The 21,687-nt window shown below is 40.7% G+C and overlaps 1 protein-coding gene across 1 annotated transcript in view; it reads left to right on the plus strand.

Annotated features, from left to right (window-relative positions):
- RP1 (RP1 axonemal microtubule associated) overlaps nt 1-21,687 on the plus strand; it is a 297,670-nt gene that overhangs the window by 181,472 nt on the left and 94,511 nt on the right. Inside the window, exons 33-35 of the mRNA XM_065585560.1 lie at nt 3,058-3,227; nt 15,670-15,889; nt 17,557-17,711. Of these exons, the coding sequence (XP_065441632.1) occupies nt 3,058-3,227; nt 15,670-15,889; nt 17,557-17,711 (545 nt within the window). The remainder of the gene's footprint in view (nt 1-3,057; nt 3,228-15,669; nt 15,890-17,556; nt 17,712-21,687) is intronic.

Below are 21,687 nucleotides of genomic sequence, written 5' to 3' on the forward strand. Positions count from 1 at the left end.
TGCTGGGCTAACATGAAAATGAAAGCCTGTTACATTGATTTTTTAGAAGACAGAGAGAATTTTGATACTTTATTGAAAAACAGCCTTTCCACTTCCTCTCCCTAATTCATTTAACAAGTCCCAGACTGATTTTTCAAAAGAAAAGGACCATAGCTAATAAACATAACATACAGATGATACAATCCACTGACATTAACACAGTGAATGGTACGTGATATATTAAGTAAATGCATCTTTTTATATGTGGCCATGCAAGGTAGGTACAAAGGCCAAAATTTTCAATCCTGGTTATCTAAAATGAAGCACCTAAATAGTGGCCTGATTTTCAGAGGCGCTAAGCACCCAGAGCTTCCACAGATTTTAGTGGCAGATTTTGTCTGAATAAGGACTGAAAGAGGTGATGGGAGAACTTCCAGGTTTGGACAAAAACCAAATATGAATATAAAGCCACTATCCCAACCACCATTGCATTATAGATCAACCAATTGATGTTTGCCACTAGTTCCTTTTCTAATGTAGCCATTTTTTAATAAGCAAATGTCCAAGGGAGCTGAAGTGTTAGACAAACATTTCTTCTGACTCTGGAGTGAGCAGATTGAAATGAATTTACCAAAGTGAGAGAAAATGCAATTAGGTTGGTTTGGCCAGGATACTGGACTGTGGCAGGAATGAAAAGTAAACGCTTGAGAACAAGCAGTTGCAGATGCCTAAGAGGCCTTAAATCTGTTAACCACTGATTCATTTCCTGGTAAACTCCCAACTCTTTGATCACTGATACACTAACCTTTCTTTGGAAATAATAATTAAGAAAAGATACAACCATGGGCAACAATTAAAATAAATCAAAGTGTTCAGAATGGCTTCCGGGTCTCATAATATGTGCTCAGCACACTGCATCCTGCAGCAGAAAGGCTGCAACTATGTGTAACCCACACACCTCCTGAGTGTGGTGCTCTGTCCCATCTAGTGGCACCGAGACCACTTAGAGAGAGAGATAAAATGAGTCTGCTTTACAGCCTCAGCTAACAGCCAGTTGTTGTCATGCACTAAGCTCCAGAAGTCCCAGGTTCGATCCAGCCCACTGATGACTGGTGTCTGTCTGCGTTACATATGCACGGCTGCCTTCTCGCCTTGGGACACATTCACCCTGGCTTATCCACCTTCTGCTCAAGTAAAGCAGGGCCCAGGTGGAGGAAAGTCTACCAGGGAGGCACTGTGATATAAGGTGGTGGTCACAAACTCCCTTCCATTAGGTTCTAGGGGCAGCCTGTGCAGTCGTCAAAGAGAGTGGTGCTTACTATAGATAGGTCATGGCCTGGGTGACTAAGGGATGATCTGACTCATTGTAGCCCTGCTTCAGCCCCTCTGCCTGTGGGGTTACTGTGCGAAGACCTGGTTGAAACTGAACAAACCAGTGGAATACCCAAAAGAGCAACTGTTCCAGCAATGACTTCCCTCGCCAGCATGAATTCCTAAGGGGCACAACATGCCAGGCTGGCACAGGGAGCTGCAATTTGCATCTCTATGCCTCAGCATGGCTGAAGCTGGCTGGCCATACATATCTAACAAATAAAGTTCCTCATTAGACAAGGTTTGTATCTGTCATATATTGCATCTGACTCATTCCTGGAAATAACCCTAAAAAGACAAAAGCTAGCCTGTCACCCACCAGACTGACTGTGAACTGCATGTCTGCCTGCTGTGCTGTGTCTGAACCCAAAAGAGCCACAGAACAATCAGCTGTGACACAGAAAGTCTTCTCTACAGAGTGGGGGGTGGGACAGGATAAGCTACGTAGAACAAAGAAGAAAACAGGAAAAAAGCATTAGCCAAGGAAACTAGAACAAACAGATGGAGGGGAAAAAAATAGGCAGGAAAAAATGCAGCTTAAGAACAGGAAAAAATACATCCAGGTTTATAAGTGAATTAAATGCCTCTAAAATTTCTCTTGACAACACACATTGTGGGTAGACACATGATCATGAAATAGTTTTCCTTTATATTAAAATCATCAGCAAATGACAACACTATAGAAGTACACATCACAATCTAAGCACAGATTCTTAATTTCCTATCTCTGTTAGGTTCCTTCGCCCCCTACGATCAGCATGATCCCTCAAGGGTCAGTCATTTTGAAATCATGGGCAAATTCCATCCAGCCAGTAGGAACTACTCTTTTGGTCACTAGCATCCATTTAAGTCACACAGTATTGTTTTTGCTCCATGATCTGTTTTCTGCAACTTTTTTAAACAGGAGAATAATTCATAACTTTGATACAATTTCCAGGTATATTTTTGCTAGAATTCATGGTTTGCAAACGATTTCATTAATGCATGGCAACTGTCCAAACACACTCTAACAGGGCCCAATCCAAATCATGTTGAAGCAAAATGAAAGAACTCCCATTGAATTTTTTGGGCTTTAAATTGGATCCCTAGTGAATAATTTGATCCCTCAAATCATAGTCAACTGAGTAGACCATTCTTATTGACAAAAATATTTAAAAATCAATCATGGTTTAATTTGTACTATTCAAGCAGCTCTGTGTTCTAGTATTCAGTTGTTTCATATGACTCCTATGTTAATGTCTTCCGTTTTAAATAATCTACCATCTCCTAAATAGATAAATAATTGTCATGTGAAATACATACATACATTAAGAAATTAAATTAATGAATGAATTAAATCAATTATATTTAAATAAAGACATAAATAAATACAATTAATTATACCAACCAATTTATTATAAATTATTACACTATTATTATAGCAATAAAATAATTAATGTAACCACTTAGTCAAGGATTCCTTTTCCCTTGTCCACATTATTAATATCCCCTTACATATCCACTCCTCATCTGCAGTCCTGTGTACGTCATCTCTTATTTAGACTGTAATCTCTTTGAGGCAGAGGGTGTGTGGCTGTCCATTGTTTGTAAAGCATCATGTAAATTTATGACACTGTTCAAATGCTTTGTAGTAATAATGATGAACAAATCCCTGTGTATTCCCACTCACTGTTAAAAATATGATTTTTTTTTTTTGCTTTTATTTAGCACGACAATGGAGAGTGCAGGTTAAAACTGCCAGAGATTCCCCAGAGCCACAGAAGTGTAAAAGAACCCTTGTGATTTATGGCTCAAAGGGCAAAAGTGGTGACCTTCTCCTTTCTCCACAAAGCCCAGAATATGTGTGCTTTCTACCCAGAGCAACGGATGAATTCCTTGTAAGTCATCACTATACAATACTGCACTGAGATTATAATGACATTCTGCTCTAGCCAAAGGATATATTTGAAATGCTGCTTTGGTTGCTACAAATGACATAGTTATTTACAAAGATGGAATGATATAACTTTAGATCTTGGGCCATCCTCTTCCTGCAACCCTGCTCAACTTGTTACCAGATTTGCTCATTACTTTGGGGTACGCTCATTTATTAGGGTAACTCTTCTGGGTGGGGGGGTTCTGTAATTCTATTAATGTTCTGCTTGTGTCACTTGTGTTCTCATACGGAGCTCTACTTCTCCCTTCTCCAAGTTCCCTCCCAATGGAGCTATCCTGCAGGACCTAGGTTCCCAAAGGCTGGGTTCCTCCAGCCCCAGAACCAGATGAACTCACACACACACACACACACACACACACACACACACACACACACACACACACACACACACACATTAACAGAGCAAGTCTGAGTGGACTGCATCAAGCAGCACTTTCAAGCTGCCACTCTTGTATGTCAAGGTTCAGCACGTCCCTATCCCCACTTTAACGTTACAATTGTACTGGTAGTAACCCACTTGATGAGCAAACCCTGGAGTAGTTTTGGGCACTACAGGGATCTTTAGCTTAGGTAAGAAAAGTGTTGCTGCAGAGCAAATGGGGAAGCTAAAAACACAAAAGAGTAAAGCTCAGAGAGAGAGAGAAAGAGAAGCAACCAGCTTAACCATAAAAGTTATTTATTGAATAATAGTGATAACCACACAAGGAGAGCCTAAACAAACATAGCAGTTACATTATAAGGCCTGGTCTACACTACGACTTTAATTCGGTTTTATCAGCGTTAATTCGAATTTACCCTGCAACCGTCCACACAACGACGCCATTTATTTCGAAATAAAGGGCCCTTTAAATCGATTTCTGTACTCCACCTAAGTCATATATAGAAAACTATACCTGATCAAACAAGTCAGGGTTAGAAAGTTATACCTGAGGTAGAAAAGAAAACAGAGAGAGAGGGGGATCTCATCACTCCATGAAGCTTGTACTGGTCGGGGTTCCCAGGTGACGGTGGTAGCTCAGGGCCCTGGGTGCTGGAGACAGGCAGAGCCCCCAGCACGATCAGTCAGGAGAAGATGAAATCCCAGTGGAACTGATGCAGAGTTTGGATCCATGCATCAGAACACTTACTTGAACATAGGTAGGGGTTTTTGTAGAGAAACAGCAGTGGTTCAAGGGAGAACACTAGATTTGTTTATGTGTAAACAAGGGAAAATACTAAAGTTGTTTTGTTCAGGCTAGACCTGGGAGCTGATCATTCCTGGCTTTGGGCGATGTTCCTTGGAGGGAGCTCACAATGCAATTAAGATGCTTCAGTATTTTGGATATCAATCACGTATTCATTACTAGAATTGGTCTGATATCTGCTGAGCTGGGTGTGTGCAGGTGTAGGTTCATTAACATCTGGAGCAGATATCCCGCATGATGCAGTGCTTCCCTGCTTTTCTGGTCCCAGAGTTCAGTGCGGTTCTTGCCTTGGAATCTCTGTTCTCCATTCTGTATGTTAATGGAGATGCCTTCCTGTCCTATCTTTGATGAAGATGAGGCTAGAGGAGTTGCCTTAATCCTATCACCCTTGTCCGGAGGGGTCTAGGTGTGTCTCCCACTGCCTCTGCAAGTCTTTTCTCTGATTGGTTTTGGTTCAAGCAGAGGCTGGTGGGGGGGGTGTCCTTCATGAGTCAGACAGGCTGGATACTGCGCCCTGGTTCCCCAAGAACACAGAGCTAACTGGTATCAACTACATTCAGTTATAGTGCTCAGACACCAGTGCAATCTCATTATATTACAGTGGGTTTCAAGGATGTAAATCAGCAAGAAACATGATTCCTTTCTTGTATTTTATAGCATATGCTGCTCATTGTCTTGCATATTTTTTTATTTTCTTAATCGTGTTAACCCTGAAATCATTGGGTAATTTGCCATTGGCTCTAATGTGTAAAGTACCAGGCCCTAAATCTTTACTATATGTTCTTGCACCCTGCAGTAATGAGGGCTGTGTAAAATTCTTAGTGTTAGATTGTGCCATTGAGATACAGCCTGTAGCCAAGGGGAACATGGAGCTGCACTGCCTCAGGAGAGCCCTCAGGAAGGCAGAACACCTATTGGAGCTCCTGAGGCCAGGACCAAGCACCCATTACTACACACTTTTGGGGCAGGTAGCTTGCTGCCCCCACAGGGCTGCTCAACTATACCGGCCAGTGTATAGTGGAGAGTGCAGGCATGGCTGTGCCTGCTGCTTGTCCCCAGTGAGAACAAAGAAGCCCCTGTTTTTCCCTGAGTGCAGTGAATTTAATTCTCCTTTCTCTTCACACAGGCCACACAGAGGCAGGAGGATGAGAATAGATTTAAAAGAGACTGTTTGGAGGGATTTTTTTTCATACCAAACTTGGAACTCTGGTGTGGCCTTATGAGTAGGAAATGATTGGGGTCTCAAAGGGGTAAAAGTCCCTGCATCTCCCCCTGGAACTAATCCATCTCCAAGGAGGCTATAGTCTGGCTAGGTGAATGCTCAGAAACACCTCAAAAACTCACAGGTTTTACTGCTTGCCAGTTTGGAACTTAAGAGCTTGATCTTTCTAATATTGTGGGATCTAGTATTTTAAGTGGGGGGCTGGGAGCTTAGTGTAAGATACTATACCTGTCCCTTTCCCTTCCTTCAGAACACTGAAGATGAAGAGGGTTGGACTGTGTGTCCAAGGGACATAAGTGGGGCTTTGCTCTCTCTCTGGTCTTCATTAAAGGGGCCTCCACTTTTCCACAGTGGGCATGTTTCGGTGTGATGCCACACTGACAGCTTTCTAAGTGCATTTCCATTCTTCTGACTCGCTTAGTTTTAGGGAAACATGCTATATTTTCCCTTGGCTGTTCATGTCCTTGGTTTTTGTTGCTTTGTGTCAAAACCTTAATATTTTCTGAAAGTTGTTTGTTGTGCATGAAGGTTTGTCTTTTTGCAATATGAGTGTCACTATTTTGCAAGCTTGATTGCATTTTAAGTAAATCAGAGGAACAGGCCTGATTTTAAATAGTGGTTGGTGTTTCATGGGAATCTTTGAAAACCCTTCTCTTTAGAAACAATTCAACTGATATATCTTATGGTTTCTGTTGTTCTTTTCCTTTCTTCCTTATTTCCAAGGATATTTGAATAAACACAGGATCTTTGTTTCATAAGTGAGTTCATCTGCTCCCATTTGTGACAGCACACTTGTGGGAATGATTATGATGTCACAATGAATGGAGAGTCTTTAGTAATACAGTGCAGTAAGGAAGAACCACAGATAATGTAGTATATGCAAGATTCGTTGTTTTGAAACAATGGGCTTAATTTTGATCCCAGAAATCCATGTAAATCTGCATATTGCCCTTTTACGTGCCCACTTATGTTCACATCATGGCAAGAGAGTATGTATATCCCTGATTTTCCAGGTGCACTCACACAAGTTTGCCACAAATACATGCACACTTTAAAGTTAACAATCATGTCCAAACTGTTTTGCAAAGTCTCCTATGAAATGTCAGCAGCTCTCTCATTTTAATTACAGATTGTTAGCAAATATAAAGAACAAATGACTGAAATATATAAATAATAGAGAATGTACAAGTTAAACCTACTTGCTTTCATTGATCTTAAACTTTGATAGCAATAGTACTGTGTCAGCTACCAATTAAAAATAAGTTAAAGAAATACACATTAAATGTAGAAAATAAATTGAGTAATAAGAAGTTGTGTTTATCATATAATTATAGAAACATAGGGCTCCAAGGGACTTTGAGAAATCAAGTCCAAGTAATTCACTTGGCAGGACCAAGTGAACCTAGACCATCCCTAACAGGTGTTTGTCCAACCTGTTCTTAAATACTTCCAGTGATGGGGATTCCACAGCCTCCTTTACAAGCTTAACTACCCTTATAGTTGGAAAGTTTGTCCTAAATCTCCCTTGCTGCGGATCAAGCCCATTAGTTCTTGGATGTGGACAACAGTTGATCCCTGCACTCTTTATACCAGCCTTTAACATATTTGAAGACTGTTATCTGGTCCCCACTCAGTCGTCTTTTCTCAAGATTAAACATGCCCAGGTTTTGAACCTTTCCTCATAGGTCAGGTTTTTTAAACCTTTTATCACTTTTGTTTCTCTCCTCTGGACTTTCCCCAGTTTGTCCACATCTTTCCTAAAGTGTGGTGCCCAGAATTGAACACAGAACTCCAGCTGAAGCCCTCCAGTGCAGAGTAGCACAGAACAGTTACCTCCTGTGTCTTACATATGATAACTCTGAGTTTATGGTGGTGGTGTCCTCTGAGACTGGCAGAGTTGGCAGGAAGGAGCAAGAGATGAAAACAACAGGGAGCAGAAATACTAAGGAAAATGAAAAGTGTGGGATTTAAAGGGATAGTGTGAAATTGCTGGACAACAAGTAATTTTATTTTAAACATTACTAAAAATATTTAGTTTAGAGAAAAAAGAAATGGTAGGCCAGCTCTTAGTAAGTGTCTCTCTTTGTGTCAAAGTGGCTCCCACCACTTAGTCACAGAAGTTCTTTTTACATACCCGAGGGACACCACAACCAAGACTATGCAAAGGCCAAAACCATAATGGGGTTCAAAAAAGAACTAGTTAAATTAATGGAGCATAGGTCCCTCAGTGGCTATTAGCCGAGATTGTCAGGGATGCAATCCCATGCTCTGGTTGTCCCTAGCCTCTGAGTGCCAGAAGCTGGGAGTGACAGGAGATGGATCACTTGATGATTGCCTGTTCTGTTCATTCCCTCTAAAGCGCCTGGCATTGGCCACTGTTGGAAGACAGGATACTGGGATAGATGCACCATTGGTCTGATGCAGTATGGCCATTCTTATGTTCTAAAATAATCATAATGGTTACCTATGACTGTTTTAGTATTAAAAGAAAGGAAAAGAAAACATTAAACAAAACAACACAAATGGCTGACCACAAATTATGGTTACTTTCATTATAGTCTCTTCTATATGTACTTTTCTGGAGAGCTTCTAACAGATTTCACCCTTGAGAGTAACTTGCTTCTGAGAGTGTTTTTCTCTTGGTAGGTTAAGATCAAAGTGTGCTATTTCCCAAAATTATTGTGTTTGGTTTTAGTATTTTATTAGATTCTTAAAATTATTTATATATGTGCAGAATAATTGTTGTTTAAGGGCAAGCGTAGACTCTCTAGTTCAGGGGTCGGCAATGTTCGGCACGCGGCTCGCCAGGTAAGCACCCTGGCGGGCCGGGCCAATTTTATTTACCTGCTGACGAGGCAGGTTCGGCCGATCACGGCCCCCACTGGCTGCAGTTTGCCGTCCCGGGCCAATGGGGGCGGCGAGAAGCGGCGCAGGCGAGCAATGTGCTGGCCGCGGCTTCTCGCCGCCCCCATTGGCCCGGGACGGCAAACCGCAGCCAGTGGGGGTCGTGATCGGCCGAACCTGCCTCGTCAGCAGGTAAATAAAATTGGCCCGGCCCGCCAGGGTGCTTACCTGGCGAGCCGCAAGCCAAACGTTGCCGACCCCTGGTCTAGTTATTAATAATAACCTAAAAAGTTTATAGTTGGACAAAATAAGCAATCCTAACTAAATTCTATGAAATCAAAGAAGATATTTAAATTAGTTACTTAGAAAAAAGTCATTTAAGACAGACCAATTATGAATATTAACAATTGTAAATTCAGTTACAGCCCCATTGTTTCTCTGCTTACCAATGTTTAGCTCCTATCTCCTCTCCAGAAATATGTCGTCTAACTACTTGGTGATTAAAAAGAGAAAGTTAGCCCTTTACGTTACAACAGCATTTTAATATTCCAACAAAATCACTGTGAGAGTTTTAAATCTAATCCCTTGGCAGTATCTTAGTTAACTTCCTCTCACCAATCCATGCTGAAGTCTTGGGGAAGTTCTCCTGGGGTTGGTTTCTTCTTGAATCTTCTCTGTTTTTCTTATCTATCTGTGGCAGGCTGCTTAGGAAGTGTGATGCTGGAGCAGGGTAGCAGAGGGTATGAATGAGCGGGTGCTCTCTTCAGTATTTTGTACCCTTCTGCCTCCTATTTTCATGAAATTATAGGAAAACACTTCTCTTTCAGGCTTGTTTAGATTCAATGTTGGTTGCTGTCACCATTCATTGGCTTCATGCCTTTGTGGTTGTCTTAGGTGAAACTTTCAGGTCCTGAACATGCTTAATGAATATGCTACATTTCATAATTGCCTCTGTTCTTCTTGTGGCAGGAAGGCAACAGATAACTTTCAAAGCTAGTTTTAACTCATCTACCCTTAGTCTCCTGTTTTCCAAGTTGAAGAGTCCTAGCCTCTTTAATCTCTCCTCATATGGGACCCGTTCCAAACCCCTAATAATTTTAGTTGCCCTTCTCTGAACCTTTTCTATTGCCAGAATATCTTTTTTGAGATGAGGAGACCAGATCTGTACGCAGTATTCAAGATGTGGGCATACCATTGATTTATATAAGGACAATAATATATTCTCCGTCTTGTTCTCTATCCCCTTTTTATTGATTCCTAACATCCTGTTTGCTTTTTTGACTGCCTCTGCACAGTGCGTGGACATCTTCAGAGAACTATCCACCATGACTCCAAGATCTTTTTCCTGATTCATTGTAGCTAAATTAGCCCCTATCATATTGTATGTATAGTTGGGGTTATTTTTTCCAATGTGCATTACTTTACATTTATCCACATTAAATTTCATCTGCCATTTTGTTGCCCAATCACTTAGTTTTGTGAGATCTTTTTGAAGCTCTTCACAGTCTGCTTTGGTCTTAACTATCTTGAGCAGTTTAGTATCATCTGCAAACTTTGCCACCTCACTTTTTACCCCTTTCTCCAGATCATTTATGAATAAGTTGAATAGGATTGGTCCTAGGACTGACCCTTGGGGAACACCACTTGTTACCCCTCTCCATTCTTTACCATTTACCATTAATTTACCATTAATTCCTACCCTTTGTTCCCTGTCTTTTAACCAGTTCTCAATCCATGAAAGGACCTTCCCTTTTATCCCATGACAACTTAATTTACATAAGAGCCTTTGGTGAGGGACCTTGTCAAAGGCTTTCTGGAAATCTAAGTACACTACGTCCACTGGATCCCCCTTGTCCACATGTTTGTTGACCCCTTCAAAGAACTCTAATAGATTAGTAAGACACAATTTCCCTTTACAGAAACCATGTTGACTTTTGCCCAACAATTTATGTTCTTCTATGTGTCCGACAATTTTATTCTTTACTATTGTTTCGACTAATTTGCCCGGTACCGACGTTAGACTTACTGGTCTGTAATTGCCGGAATCACCTCTAGAGCCCTTTTTAAATATTGGCGTTACATTAGCTATCTTCCAGTTCTGGAAGTCCAGTTCTGTATCTGGATACAGAAGCCGATTTAAAGGACAGGTTACAAAACCTAGTTAATAGTTCCGCAACTTCACATTTGCATTCTTTCAGAACTCTTGGGTGAATGCCATCTGGTCCCGGTGACTTCTTAATGTTAAGTTTATCAATTAATTCCAAAACCTCCTCTAGTGACACTTCAATCTGTGACAGTTCCTCAGATTTGTCACCTACAAAAGCCGGCTCAGGTTTGGGAATCTCCCTAACATCCTCAGCTGTGAAGACTGAAGCAAAGAATTCGTTTAGTCATCTCAAAAGGTGTTTGCCATTTCAGTGTTTAAGAAATAAACAATAGTTTTAAATTTCCACCTACGTAAGTTTTTCCTGGAGTTTCAAAAACACAAGCAGAAATTTTTCCTTTGGAAAGGAGAGGGGTTGGCGTGGCCACTTTACAAGCTAGATTTAAGGCTCTGATAACACACCCTACATTCTTTTTACAATTATGCTTCTATTTAATACATGGAAATTTTACATGATTTGTCTTCTTGATGTTTGCTTGTTCTTGGGAAAGAGAAGCAGAAACATTCTGGGATGTCTATCATTAGTTTTAACATTCTGTAACCTAACTAGTTAAACATATGTTTTGTTGTATTTCTAAGCATCTTGGCTATAACATAGTGGAAAGTATATCTTAATGTTCAGTAAAGGCACAAACAAGTTTGTTGAAGGTAGACAAATGCAGACTGGAAATGAGATGTACATTTTTAACAGTGAAGGTAATTAACCATTGGAACAACTTACCAATGGATGTAGTGGATTCTCCATCACAGGCACTTTTTAAATATGCTCTGTGTTAATTAATTCAGGGAAATTCTATGGTCTCGGTTATGCAGGAGATCAGACTGAATGATACCAATCATTCCATCTGGCCATAGAATCTATGAAAGTGGAGCTGGGCACATAATGCAAAAATAGATAATTAATAAAATAATAATAATAAATCCATGTTTGCTCAAAAATATGATTTGTTTCAGTTGTAGAGGCATCCCTTTGGGGTTTACTTTTGTGAAATTTTGAGGGCTCATAGAAGACCTGCTAAGCTCACCTAGAATGGATATTGGTATATATTATAATGGTATATTTAGCCCTTTCCCCAATTTCTACATATTTCTTGTTTTCTTACATTGTGAGCTTTTCAGGGCATGAATGGTATTTTATTATGTATTTGGAAAGCACCTTGCACATTGCACGTGCTACTGTAATCCAAATAATTATCATATGAGAAGTAGCACTGCTAGACATCATGAGGATGGGATCCTTAAAACCAATCTCCACAGTGCTGGTACAAGAGGTATTAAATGAGCTAGATAAGTATGAGACTACAAACCTCTGCAGAGAGGACCATGCACACATTCATGATTACTCTGTGTCAGCAATTGTGGGAATGGCAGAAAATTAAATACCGTGTTGTTTGAAGAAAAGAGGAGTGAGGGGGGGCCATGATAACAGTTTTCAAGTACATAAAAGTTTGTTACAAGAAGGAGGGTGAAATATTGTTCTCATTAACATCTGTGGATTAAGACAAGAAGCAATGCACTTTGTATATTTTCTTTGGGAAGGATCACTGCTTAGCACATTAGAAGGACAGGGTTTCCAGAGCTCTGATACAGAGGAAATTACATGATCCTACAATGATCTGACCACACCCTTTGTACCTAGGATCACATATGCATGCACACATGCTTTATGTGAAAGTGACAACGAATTAAAATTAAAGTATGCATCCAGACAATAAATCTTAGAGTAGCCTAACTATTCTAGGACTGATTCCTCTGAAGAAGTCTTGGGTAGCCCAGAAAGGTAAAGGCTTAAAATATTACAAATTTACTTAATCTTCTTTTATTTGGTACCTTTATCTGTGAGACTCAAAGCCCCAGTGACTTGTTCAAAGCCAGCTCTTGATTATAAGAGTTATGCTCATTCAATCATGGAACAGAAGCAATACCTGTTACTTAGCATGTGACCAATCACAACTAACATAGCTCAAATTTCAAGCACCAAGTATAGAATACTTGGCTCCAACTGTGATTAATTGAGAGAGGAAAAATATGTGACAAAATTAATTAGCAAACTTTGAATCATGAATAAATATGAGGAAAGAGTATTCTGCTTGCAAATACTCCATAAGATGAGGAGAGAGGCTGCATTGCTAAGAATTATTCGCTCAGCTCTACTTAGGACATTTTGCATTAATTTGAAGCTTATAGGGATCAGAAGGTGAAGAAAGACAATTATTGGATCCAAGGTAGGAAATCCAATTCTGAAATAGGAAGGTGATCATGGTAAGTTGCTTGGGAAAGGGTTAGAATTGATGTAATAAAAACATGCGTTACGATGATGGACCAAAAGACTGAAATAGAAAAGAGGATAATAATGACTGAATTAGAGGGAAAAATGTTAAAAGGAGAGAAATATCTGCTGAATTCAATTGAGATTACCCAGTGCAGTTTAATTCAGTAGATCAGGAAGAAGTGTTGCTGCAGATATATTCTGGTTGGAGGCATAATCATAGAGTTCATTGAAATCATGATTATGGGAAATGGAGGAAAAACAATGGTTTTAGAGCAGTCACGCTTCACACAGTAATGAAATAGTCTCTGAAACTGTCTTCCTGTACGTTACATCTACAATGTATATTGTCTGCACATTGCAAGGAATGCAATATACTGTATATCTTTTAAAATGTCATTAGAATTTCTTTGCAACTGTTTAGAAGTCTAGAGGTCTGGGTAGCAGAAGACAAGATAAGAGTACAATATGCCACCTCAAGTAAAAAGAAAAATATCCGAGTGCTGTATTTTTGCAATTCTAAACCATAAAGTTTTGTCCAATAAATACTCGTTGGTACGTATAACTAAGTAGCTGTGTGATATAAATGGAGTCAAGGGGTCCATCTGTAAGAAGGAAAAACTGCAGGCAATAATTTTAAAAACAGAAAGTCTTGCTGTGAAAAAGCAGAACTTATGACTTCATTGCTTCTGAAGAAGGTCCAATTTGGACATGCAGAAGAACAGTATGTTCTCCCCTTGAGAATAAGAGAAAAACACACACTTTTTGAGAAGAATTAGACTGATTAGTACAACAAATGTAGCCATGCCTCATGATACCCTTTGCAACCTCCACAACCTTGTATGAAAAACTCTTGAAATAAAACCCTGTTCGTGCAATGGGGAAATTCTGTCTCCCCTTGCATGGACACAGAGATATCCTTAAACACAGTGGAATCAATGTGATTCCACTGCACAAGGCTTGGGAAGGATATAGTGAACCCACAAAGGGGTGCAAATCCACGGTGTACTTCAGAGTACAGCTCCACATAGGATGCTCTTGTATCCCCATATAGCAGGGCTTGGGGCAAGTAGGTGTTGGCCCAGGAAAGAGAGGGGGAAGTCTGGTGGATTCTCCAGTGCATAACTACAACCTCAGGGCCACAGTATCAGCCACAGAGCAGCACTGCTACATGGACAGTGAGGAGGATTTCATGTCCCAGTCCCCATGAACTGCCCTCTGACTTCTGGGGTTTAGCTTGGAGGTAGAATTAACCCATTGTCCTTTTCTGATTGCAGTATTATTTTAGTAGGTTCCATCTTTTTAACTGACAATTTCCTCTGAACATTCAAAACACTCCACCATATTTTAGCTACTTGACCTCTGTTGATGTTAATGAGAGTAGGTCAACTAATTGTCCTTTGCCCAAAATAATATAAAATATTCCTTCATCTCTGCTGTCCCTAAATAACAGGTTAACTCACTCAGGCACCAGTCACAAATCCTTATATTGTAGTTGGATTGAAAATATTAACTTATAAAATGAGAGAAGGAAGTTTTGATGGAATACAAGACCCTGGGCAACATTTTTTGCTTAGTCCTGTCTTAAAATTAATTGTTACCTTTTAAAACTAGCTTAGTCTCTTGTTTCTCTTGAAGCCACTATTGTTTCCAGCAGTAGGCCGATGAAACAATCTGATGTGGGTGCTGCTTTGGCCTGATGGCTGTGAATGAAAGTTGCTCTCTCCATCCAATCCAACAATTTTTACACCTTTGGGAGGCTGCAGATCACTACCTCCTGGAATAAGAGGTGGGGAGAGTAGAGGTTAGAGGGTTCAGCAATTCCCTTCTCTTTTCCCTGCTCCACAGACACTAAGGAAATGAGACAGTAATGAGAAGGGATCTGACTGCAAATGTTGCCATGTCTATCCAGCTTTTTTTATATCTATGTCATTCACCCTTGGCCCCTCCAGTGCCTCAAGCTGTGGATTGCATGGATAAACTGGGGCTCAGAGAGATCCATGGAGGTAGTGAGCAGTGGAAAGATTCCTCCTGGACTTGAAGTTAACCAGCAACAGTATCAAGGGATTCAACTTTCCCATTCCCGATCATCAGGACAATGTGGTTACATCATCAACAGTAGGGAAGGGCAACCCTATTGTGCATAAGGTTAATGATTTTTTTTAAAAGAACAAAATGGCTCCTTTTTTCCAGTGAAGTGGATATGAAATCATTTGGATTATGAATTCTATCATTATACAAGTGAATATTTCATTAAAACTACTTGAGCGAGGCTTTATTATTACTTCTTGTTATTACTCATAATACCTAACACTTAGGGCTTGATCCTATTGATTTTAATAGTAGTTGAGGGCACTCAGCAGCCAGCATGATCAGACCATTACATAACAGCTTCCATCCAAGGCCCTCAGTGCACAGATGTTAATGAATTTAGCCTCACAGCTCCTTAGTGGGGAAAGAATCATCCCCATTTTGCAGATAAGGGAACAGAGAAGGCAGATTCAGATGGCATGCCTAAGGTCACACCAGAAGTCTAGAGGAAAACCAGGAAATAGATTCCCTCATCTCCTTTATCTTAACCACAAAATCATCCTTCCTGTCTGTTCACATTAACTTCATCTGTCCTATGCCATTTGGAAAAAAATCTCTGTTCATGAAGCTGCCTTGATAGCCCACTTTTCTTCATTATATTTATTGCAGGTTGAAACTGGAGATGTGGGGAATGTGTACAAGATTCGGGTCAGCTGTGATGATTTGCCAGGCTTTGAGGGCTGGCATCTGAAGTCCTTTCACATGCAAGAGCTACATACTAAACAAGAAGTGAACTTTGACTGTAACTGCTGGCTCTCTGTTAACAGAGAAGACAGAGAGCTGGTGAAAGAATTCCCTGCAGTGAATGAGAACCAGAAACCTTTACCAGGTAAAAATAGCAAAGGAGACAGGAACAATGAGAACCAGCCTTTGAAAAAGAGCCAGTTCAGCAAATATTACATTTAATCATTCTCTGTGCTCAGTATCTATGGTGGTTCTGCAGCGACTCCATTCGCGCATGCACTGCGACAATACTGCACATTTTAAAATCTCTCCTAGTTACATGACAAATTGGGCTTAACATTTGCTAAATCTTGTGCATAACTCTAAGTGTGCAAAACTGGAAAAATCTAATTATGCTAGTAAAAGATAAGACATAATTCAAAGCTATGGAAGTCAATTTTGGTAGACTTAGTATTGAACTCTTTAGCTTATCATAGCTTGAGTTACTGAAGTGAATATCAGAAATAACCATTACTGTACAGTAAAGTTGTGCTGTAATTTCAAGGGCATTTTTGTAATGTGGGAAGGTCCCACTTTTTTCAGAGGGCCTTCTAAACTTGTATCCATAAAATTAAAGAATACAGAGCTTCACATTTCTGCATTATACATGCAAGTCAATTGGTTAAGGGCCTAACTGTCATGGTTTCTCTAAACCGAGGCTATGTCTACACTAGCACTTTTGTCAGTAAAACGTATGTTGGTCAGGGGTGTGAAAAAACCACCCCCTTGATCGAAATAAGTTTCACAAACGAAAGTGCCAGTGTGGACAGCACTATGGCCAGAGAGTGTCTCCTGTTGACATAGCTACCACTGCTCATGGGGGGGTGGTTTAATTATGATGACAGGAGAGCCCTCTCCCATCGGCATAGAGTGGCTAGACGGGAGACCGTACAATCGTCCTGCTCCAGTAGTACAGCTATGCCACCTTAAGGTCTGTAGTGTAGACATAGCCTAAATGTTCTAACATGGTTAACACAGTTTGCTCTTATCTGAGTGTCTGAAAACTACTATGGATCTTAAAGGAAAACTACACTGATTAATTATGACCTCTTATATAGCTAAATATTAGCCAAATAATAATGTATATTGAAAATTATATATAATTTTTTTTTGGAGTTCATGTTACTATGTCACTATCTCCATAAAGGGTAAATAGGGCTGCAGCCTTATTGATACTTCCCAGAAGAAGGCCTCTCTGGATCAGCGAAATGCAGTCATATGACTGCATTATAAAGACAGAAGACTTTAAAAGGCATCATATACCTTACAATGTTAAATGTGTTTATTAGCTTGTCATATAATACATACACTGTCATGAATTCAGATACTACCTTATGTCCTTCTCTGTTCTAATTTGCATCATGTCAATAGAGTGCCTTCCTCTTTGATGGTTACTTTTTTATTATTATTATTATCTTGGAGACATTTATTTTTCTGACGGGCAAAAATTGACCTCTCCTGAGTTCCTCCAGAGTCCCACACAATAAAACAGAATGAATTTTTCCAAGTGTACTAGCACAAGAGCCACATAGGGACAATCAAGCTCCCACTGTTGTCAATGAAAAGACTCCCACTGACTTTGGTGGGGGTTGGATCAGGTTCATACAGAAGAACTACTCCCTTTCTGTTCTAATCTCCATGTAACGTGTTCTTTTTGCTGTTATTATTTCTCTGATTTTATTAGAATATCTTTAAATTATATTGCAGTTTTCCTGGAAGCTTACCCTTTCAATTCAATCTGTTTTGTTCAAACAATCTTCTTTCTTTGTATAGTCCACAAGTATGTTGTCTCTATACACACTGGTGACCACTGGGGATCAGAAACCTTTGCAAATGTTTATATCACTCTGTATGGCGAAAGAGGGGACACAGGTGTGAGGAAACTGCACGAATCATTGGTAAAAGGAGGAAAATTTCAAAGGAACAAGGTAAAAAGACACAAATGTTAAGTTTTCTTACAAACTCAAACAATAGTACTGTTTTCTGAATGTCTACCACCAGCTCTTGATTGTAAGAGCAAAATTCTCCTTATAGATCTTTGTAGCAGTATTCTGTTCCAGTTTTATGTTTAGATTTTCCATAGGTGATCATCAGGGTTCTACATTTGCATGTGTAAAGCAGCTTATCTGAGTCATAACCCTTGTGATCATGCCTCTCAACTTTTTATGTCCCAAATGTGGGATGCAGTGTGTGACAAAGAACCAAAATTAGTATCATAAAAATGATTCATGCAGGAAACTTACATTACTGTGAGATTCATTCCTTTAATGTAAATAGCAGTTTTGATAATCATATCTTAAATATTATTTCTGTTGATAATTTTCAGCAACAAAAGTGAGGGGGCACCAAATTTCTTTGCAACGTAGTAGCTTTTGGGACTAAAACAAGTGATATTCCCCGAAAGAAGAGATATTTAATGTATAACCTCAGATGAGAAATTTTACTTAAAGAAGAGAATGCACTGACAGAGTTTAAAAATAAGATAATCCTTTTTCATACTTACTCATCACCAAGCTGTAGTATTCTTAAGAAAGCAGAGAGTCAGATTTCTGTGAAATTATTTCATTTAACAATCATATCAACAACATAAAGGATGAAACTAGATTCAATGTCTAACTTAGAGAACCCCCTAACCCAGGAATCGGCAACCTTTAGCACGTAGTGGGCCGGTTTGTTTACCTGACGTGTCCGCAGTTTCGGCCGATCGCGGCTCCCACTGGCCGCGGTTCACTGCTTCAGGCCAATGGTGGCTTCAGAAAGCGGCGCTGGGTGAGGAATATGCTGGCCACCTATCAGTAGCAATTTACCAGACCACTGGTACTGTCCCTCAGGGAGACCAGAGTTTCACATCCTCCCTCGCATAAGAACATAACTTAAGAACATAAGAACGGCCATACCAGGTCAGACCAAAGGTCCAGCTAGCCCAATATCCTGTCTACCGACAGTGACCAATGCCAGGTGCCCCAGAGGGAGTGGACCAACAGGCAATGATCAAGTGATCTCTCTCCTGCCATCCATCTCCATCCTCTGACAAACAGAGGCTAGGGACACCATTCCTTACCCATCCTGGCTAATAGTCATTAATGGACTTAACCACCATGAATTTATCCAGTTCTCTTTTAAACGCTGTTATAGTCCTAGCCTTCACAACCTCCTCAGGTAAGGAGTTCCACAAGTTGACTGTGCACTGCGTGAAGAAGAACTTCCTTGTATTTGTTTTAAACCTGCTGCCTATTAATTTCATTTGGTGACCCTTAGTTCTTGTATTATGGGAATAAGTAAATAACTTTTCCTTATCCACTTTCTCCACACCACTCATGATTTTATATACCTCTATCATATCCCCCCTTAGTCTCCTCTTTTCCAAGCTGAAAACTCCTAGCCTCTTTAATCTCTCCTCATATGGGACCCATTCCAAACCCCTAATCATTTTAGTTGCCCTTTTCTGAACCTTTTCTAGTGCCAGTATATCTTTTTTCAGATGAGGAGACCACATCTGTACACAGTATTCGAGATGTGGGCATACCATCGATTTATATAAGGGCAATAAGATATTCTCAGTCTTATTCTCTATTCCCTTTTTAATGATCCCTAACATCCTGTTTGCTTTTTTGATCGCCTCTGCACACTGCGCAGACATCTTCAGAGAACTATCCACGATGACTCCAAGATCTTTTACCTGTCCTGTTGTAGCTAAATTGTATCATATTGTATCCATCATATTGTATCCATCCTCCACCCCTGCAGAAGGAAATGTTTGAGGACCACGAGGCTAGGGTAGATGAAGAAGCCATGCCTGAGACTCCCATGAGTCATGCAAGGCTACTACTCAGCTGCTTCCAGTAGGGACATCTTGGACAGGCAGGTGACAGTCCCCTTGCACGTAAAGAATGCTCTAAACTGGTGGAAAGAGCAGCTCAACATCTGTGCAGGTGTCACTTTGTCACCCAACCCCAGGAGTGACGCTAACTACTGACACATCCCTGTTAGGATAAGGGAGCCCACCTACACACCCTAACAGTTCAGGGCAAATGGACAGCCCATGAAGCTAGCCACCACATCAACCTGTTGGGGCTCAGGATCGTCAGGAACAATTGCCTCCATTTCCTGCCCCTCATCAGGAGCAAGACAATCAGGGTAATGATGGACAATGTATTCTACATGTTCTACATTAACAAGCAGGGAGGAGCAAGATCCTCCTCCTTGGGTACTGAAGCCACAAAGCTCAGGAACTGGTGTATAGCCCACCACATCCAGATTTCAGTGGTCTAACTCCCAGGCATACAGAACACTACAGCCAGAGATTTCTCCCACTACTACGAATGGGACCTGGACACCGAGGTTCTTCAAAGCATGTTCCAGAAATAGGGACTGCCAGATATCAATCTTTTATACCGCTTCAGAGAAAAGGAAGTACTTTCTCTTCTGTTCAAGGGGAGGATCTATGTCACCACTCCCTGGGGACGTCTTCCTTCTATCATGAAAAAAAGAGTCTGTTCTATGTCTTTCCCCCACCACCCCTAGTTCTAAGGAGGCTGAATGAGATCAGGCAGGACAAGGCTAGAGTTCTTCTCATAGCATATACCTGGCCAAGACAAGCTTGGTACCCTTACCTGATTCAACTCAGTGTCCAACCATCAATCAAATTCCCGACCATATCTCAGGGTGTGGCTCCTTGATGTGCAGCAGATGTTATTAAACAGTAGAAAAACATCAACCCGCACTACCTACCTACCAAAATGGAAGAGATTTGTCCATTGGTTTGGTTGTTGCTACCTCTAGCCTGAGTTGGTTCCCCTTTCTCTCATCCTAGATTAGCTGGATCTGTCATCTGGGTTATTCATCAGATCAGTCAAGGTACACCTGGCCACAGTATCAACCTTTCATCCCCCAGTCAAGGGATTCTTCATTTTTGCTCACCTGATATCATCCAGATTTATTAAGTGTCTGGGTAATCTCTTCCCCCACATTAAACCCTGACCCCAGGGTTTGGGATCTCAACCTGGTTTTCAACCACCTCAAGAAAACTCCATTCAAACCAATGGTGATCTGCTCCCTACTACATTTTTCAATGAACACGGCCTTCTTAGTTACCATCATGTCAGCCCCTAGGGTCAGGGAGATTGGGGCCTTGATGTCAGATTCCCCCCGCCCCCCTTACAATGTTCTTTATGGCAAGGTCATTAAAGTTCCACATCCTAAGGTTCTACCAAAGGATTTTCATCCTAACTATTATATCCATCTACCAGTATTTTCTCCAAAACCTGAGAGTTCTCAGCAGGAATCCTATTTCCACATCTTGGACATTAGAAGATACTTTGCCTTCCACCTGGGTTGGAATAAGCAGTTTAGGAGATCGCCTAGACGTTTCTTCTCCTTTGCAGTTAGATCTAAGGGGGATCCTATCTCTGCTCAGAGACTTTTGAAATGACTATCGGGTTGTATCTCTGCCTGTTATGACTCTGTAGGTACTCAGCCCTCGCCCCCTCAGGGGGTGAGAGCACTTTCGGCCAGATCATAGGCCCCATCTACTGAATTTTTTGAAGAATGTTCCAATATCTGAGATATGTAGAGCCACTACTTGGATTTCAATCCATACAGTTTCAAAGCATTAAACCCTGCTTCATGCCATCAGATCTGATGCAGCTTCAGTTCTGGACCCTGTTCCAAAGCTCCCTCCTCCTCCTCGGGATACTGCTCAGAAGTCAAGTGAAGTGGGGACACTATTCGAAGAAGAAGGAAGAGTTACTCACCCCATCTGGTTCTTAATTAAGGCAATACAGGGAAAAATCTGTGCATGAAGGATGAGTTACTCACCCTGTGCAGTAACTGTAGTTCTTCAAAATGTGTGTCCCCATGGGTACTCTATTACCCATCCTTCCCCTCTGGTTTGGTTGTTCCCTA

Source organism: Chrysemys picta, chromosome 2, assembly GCF_011386835.1.
Source record: "Chrysemys picta bellii isolate R12L10 chromosome 2, ASM1138683v2, whole genome shotgun sequence".
Taxonomy (NCBI): domain Eukaryota; kingdom Metazoa; phylum Chordata; order Testudines; family Emydidae; genus Chrysemys; species Chrysemys picta.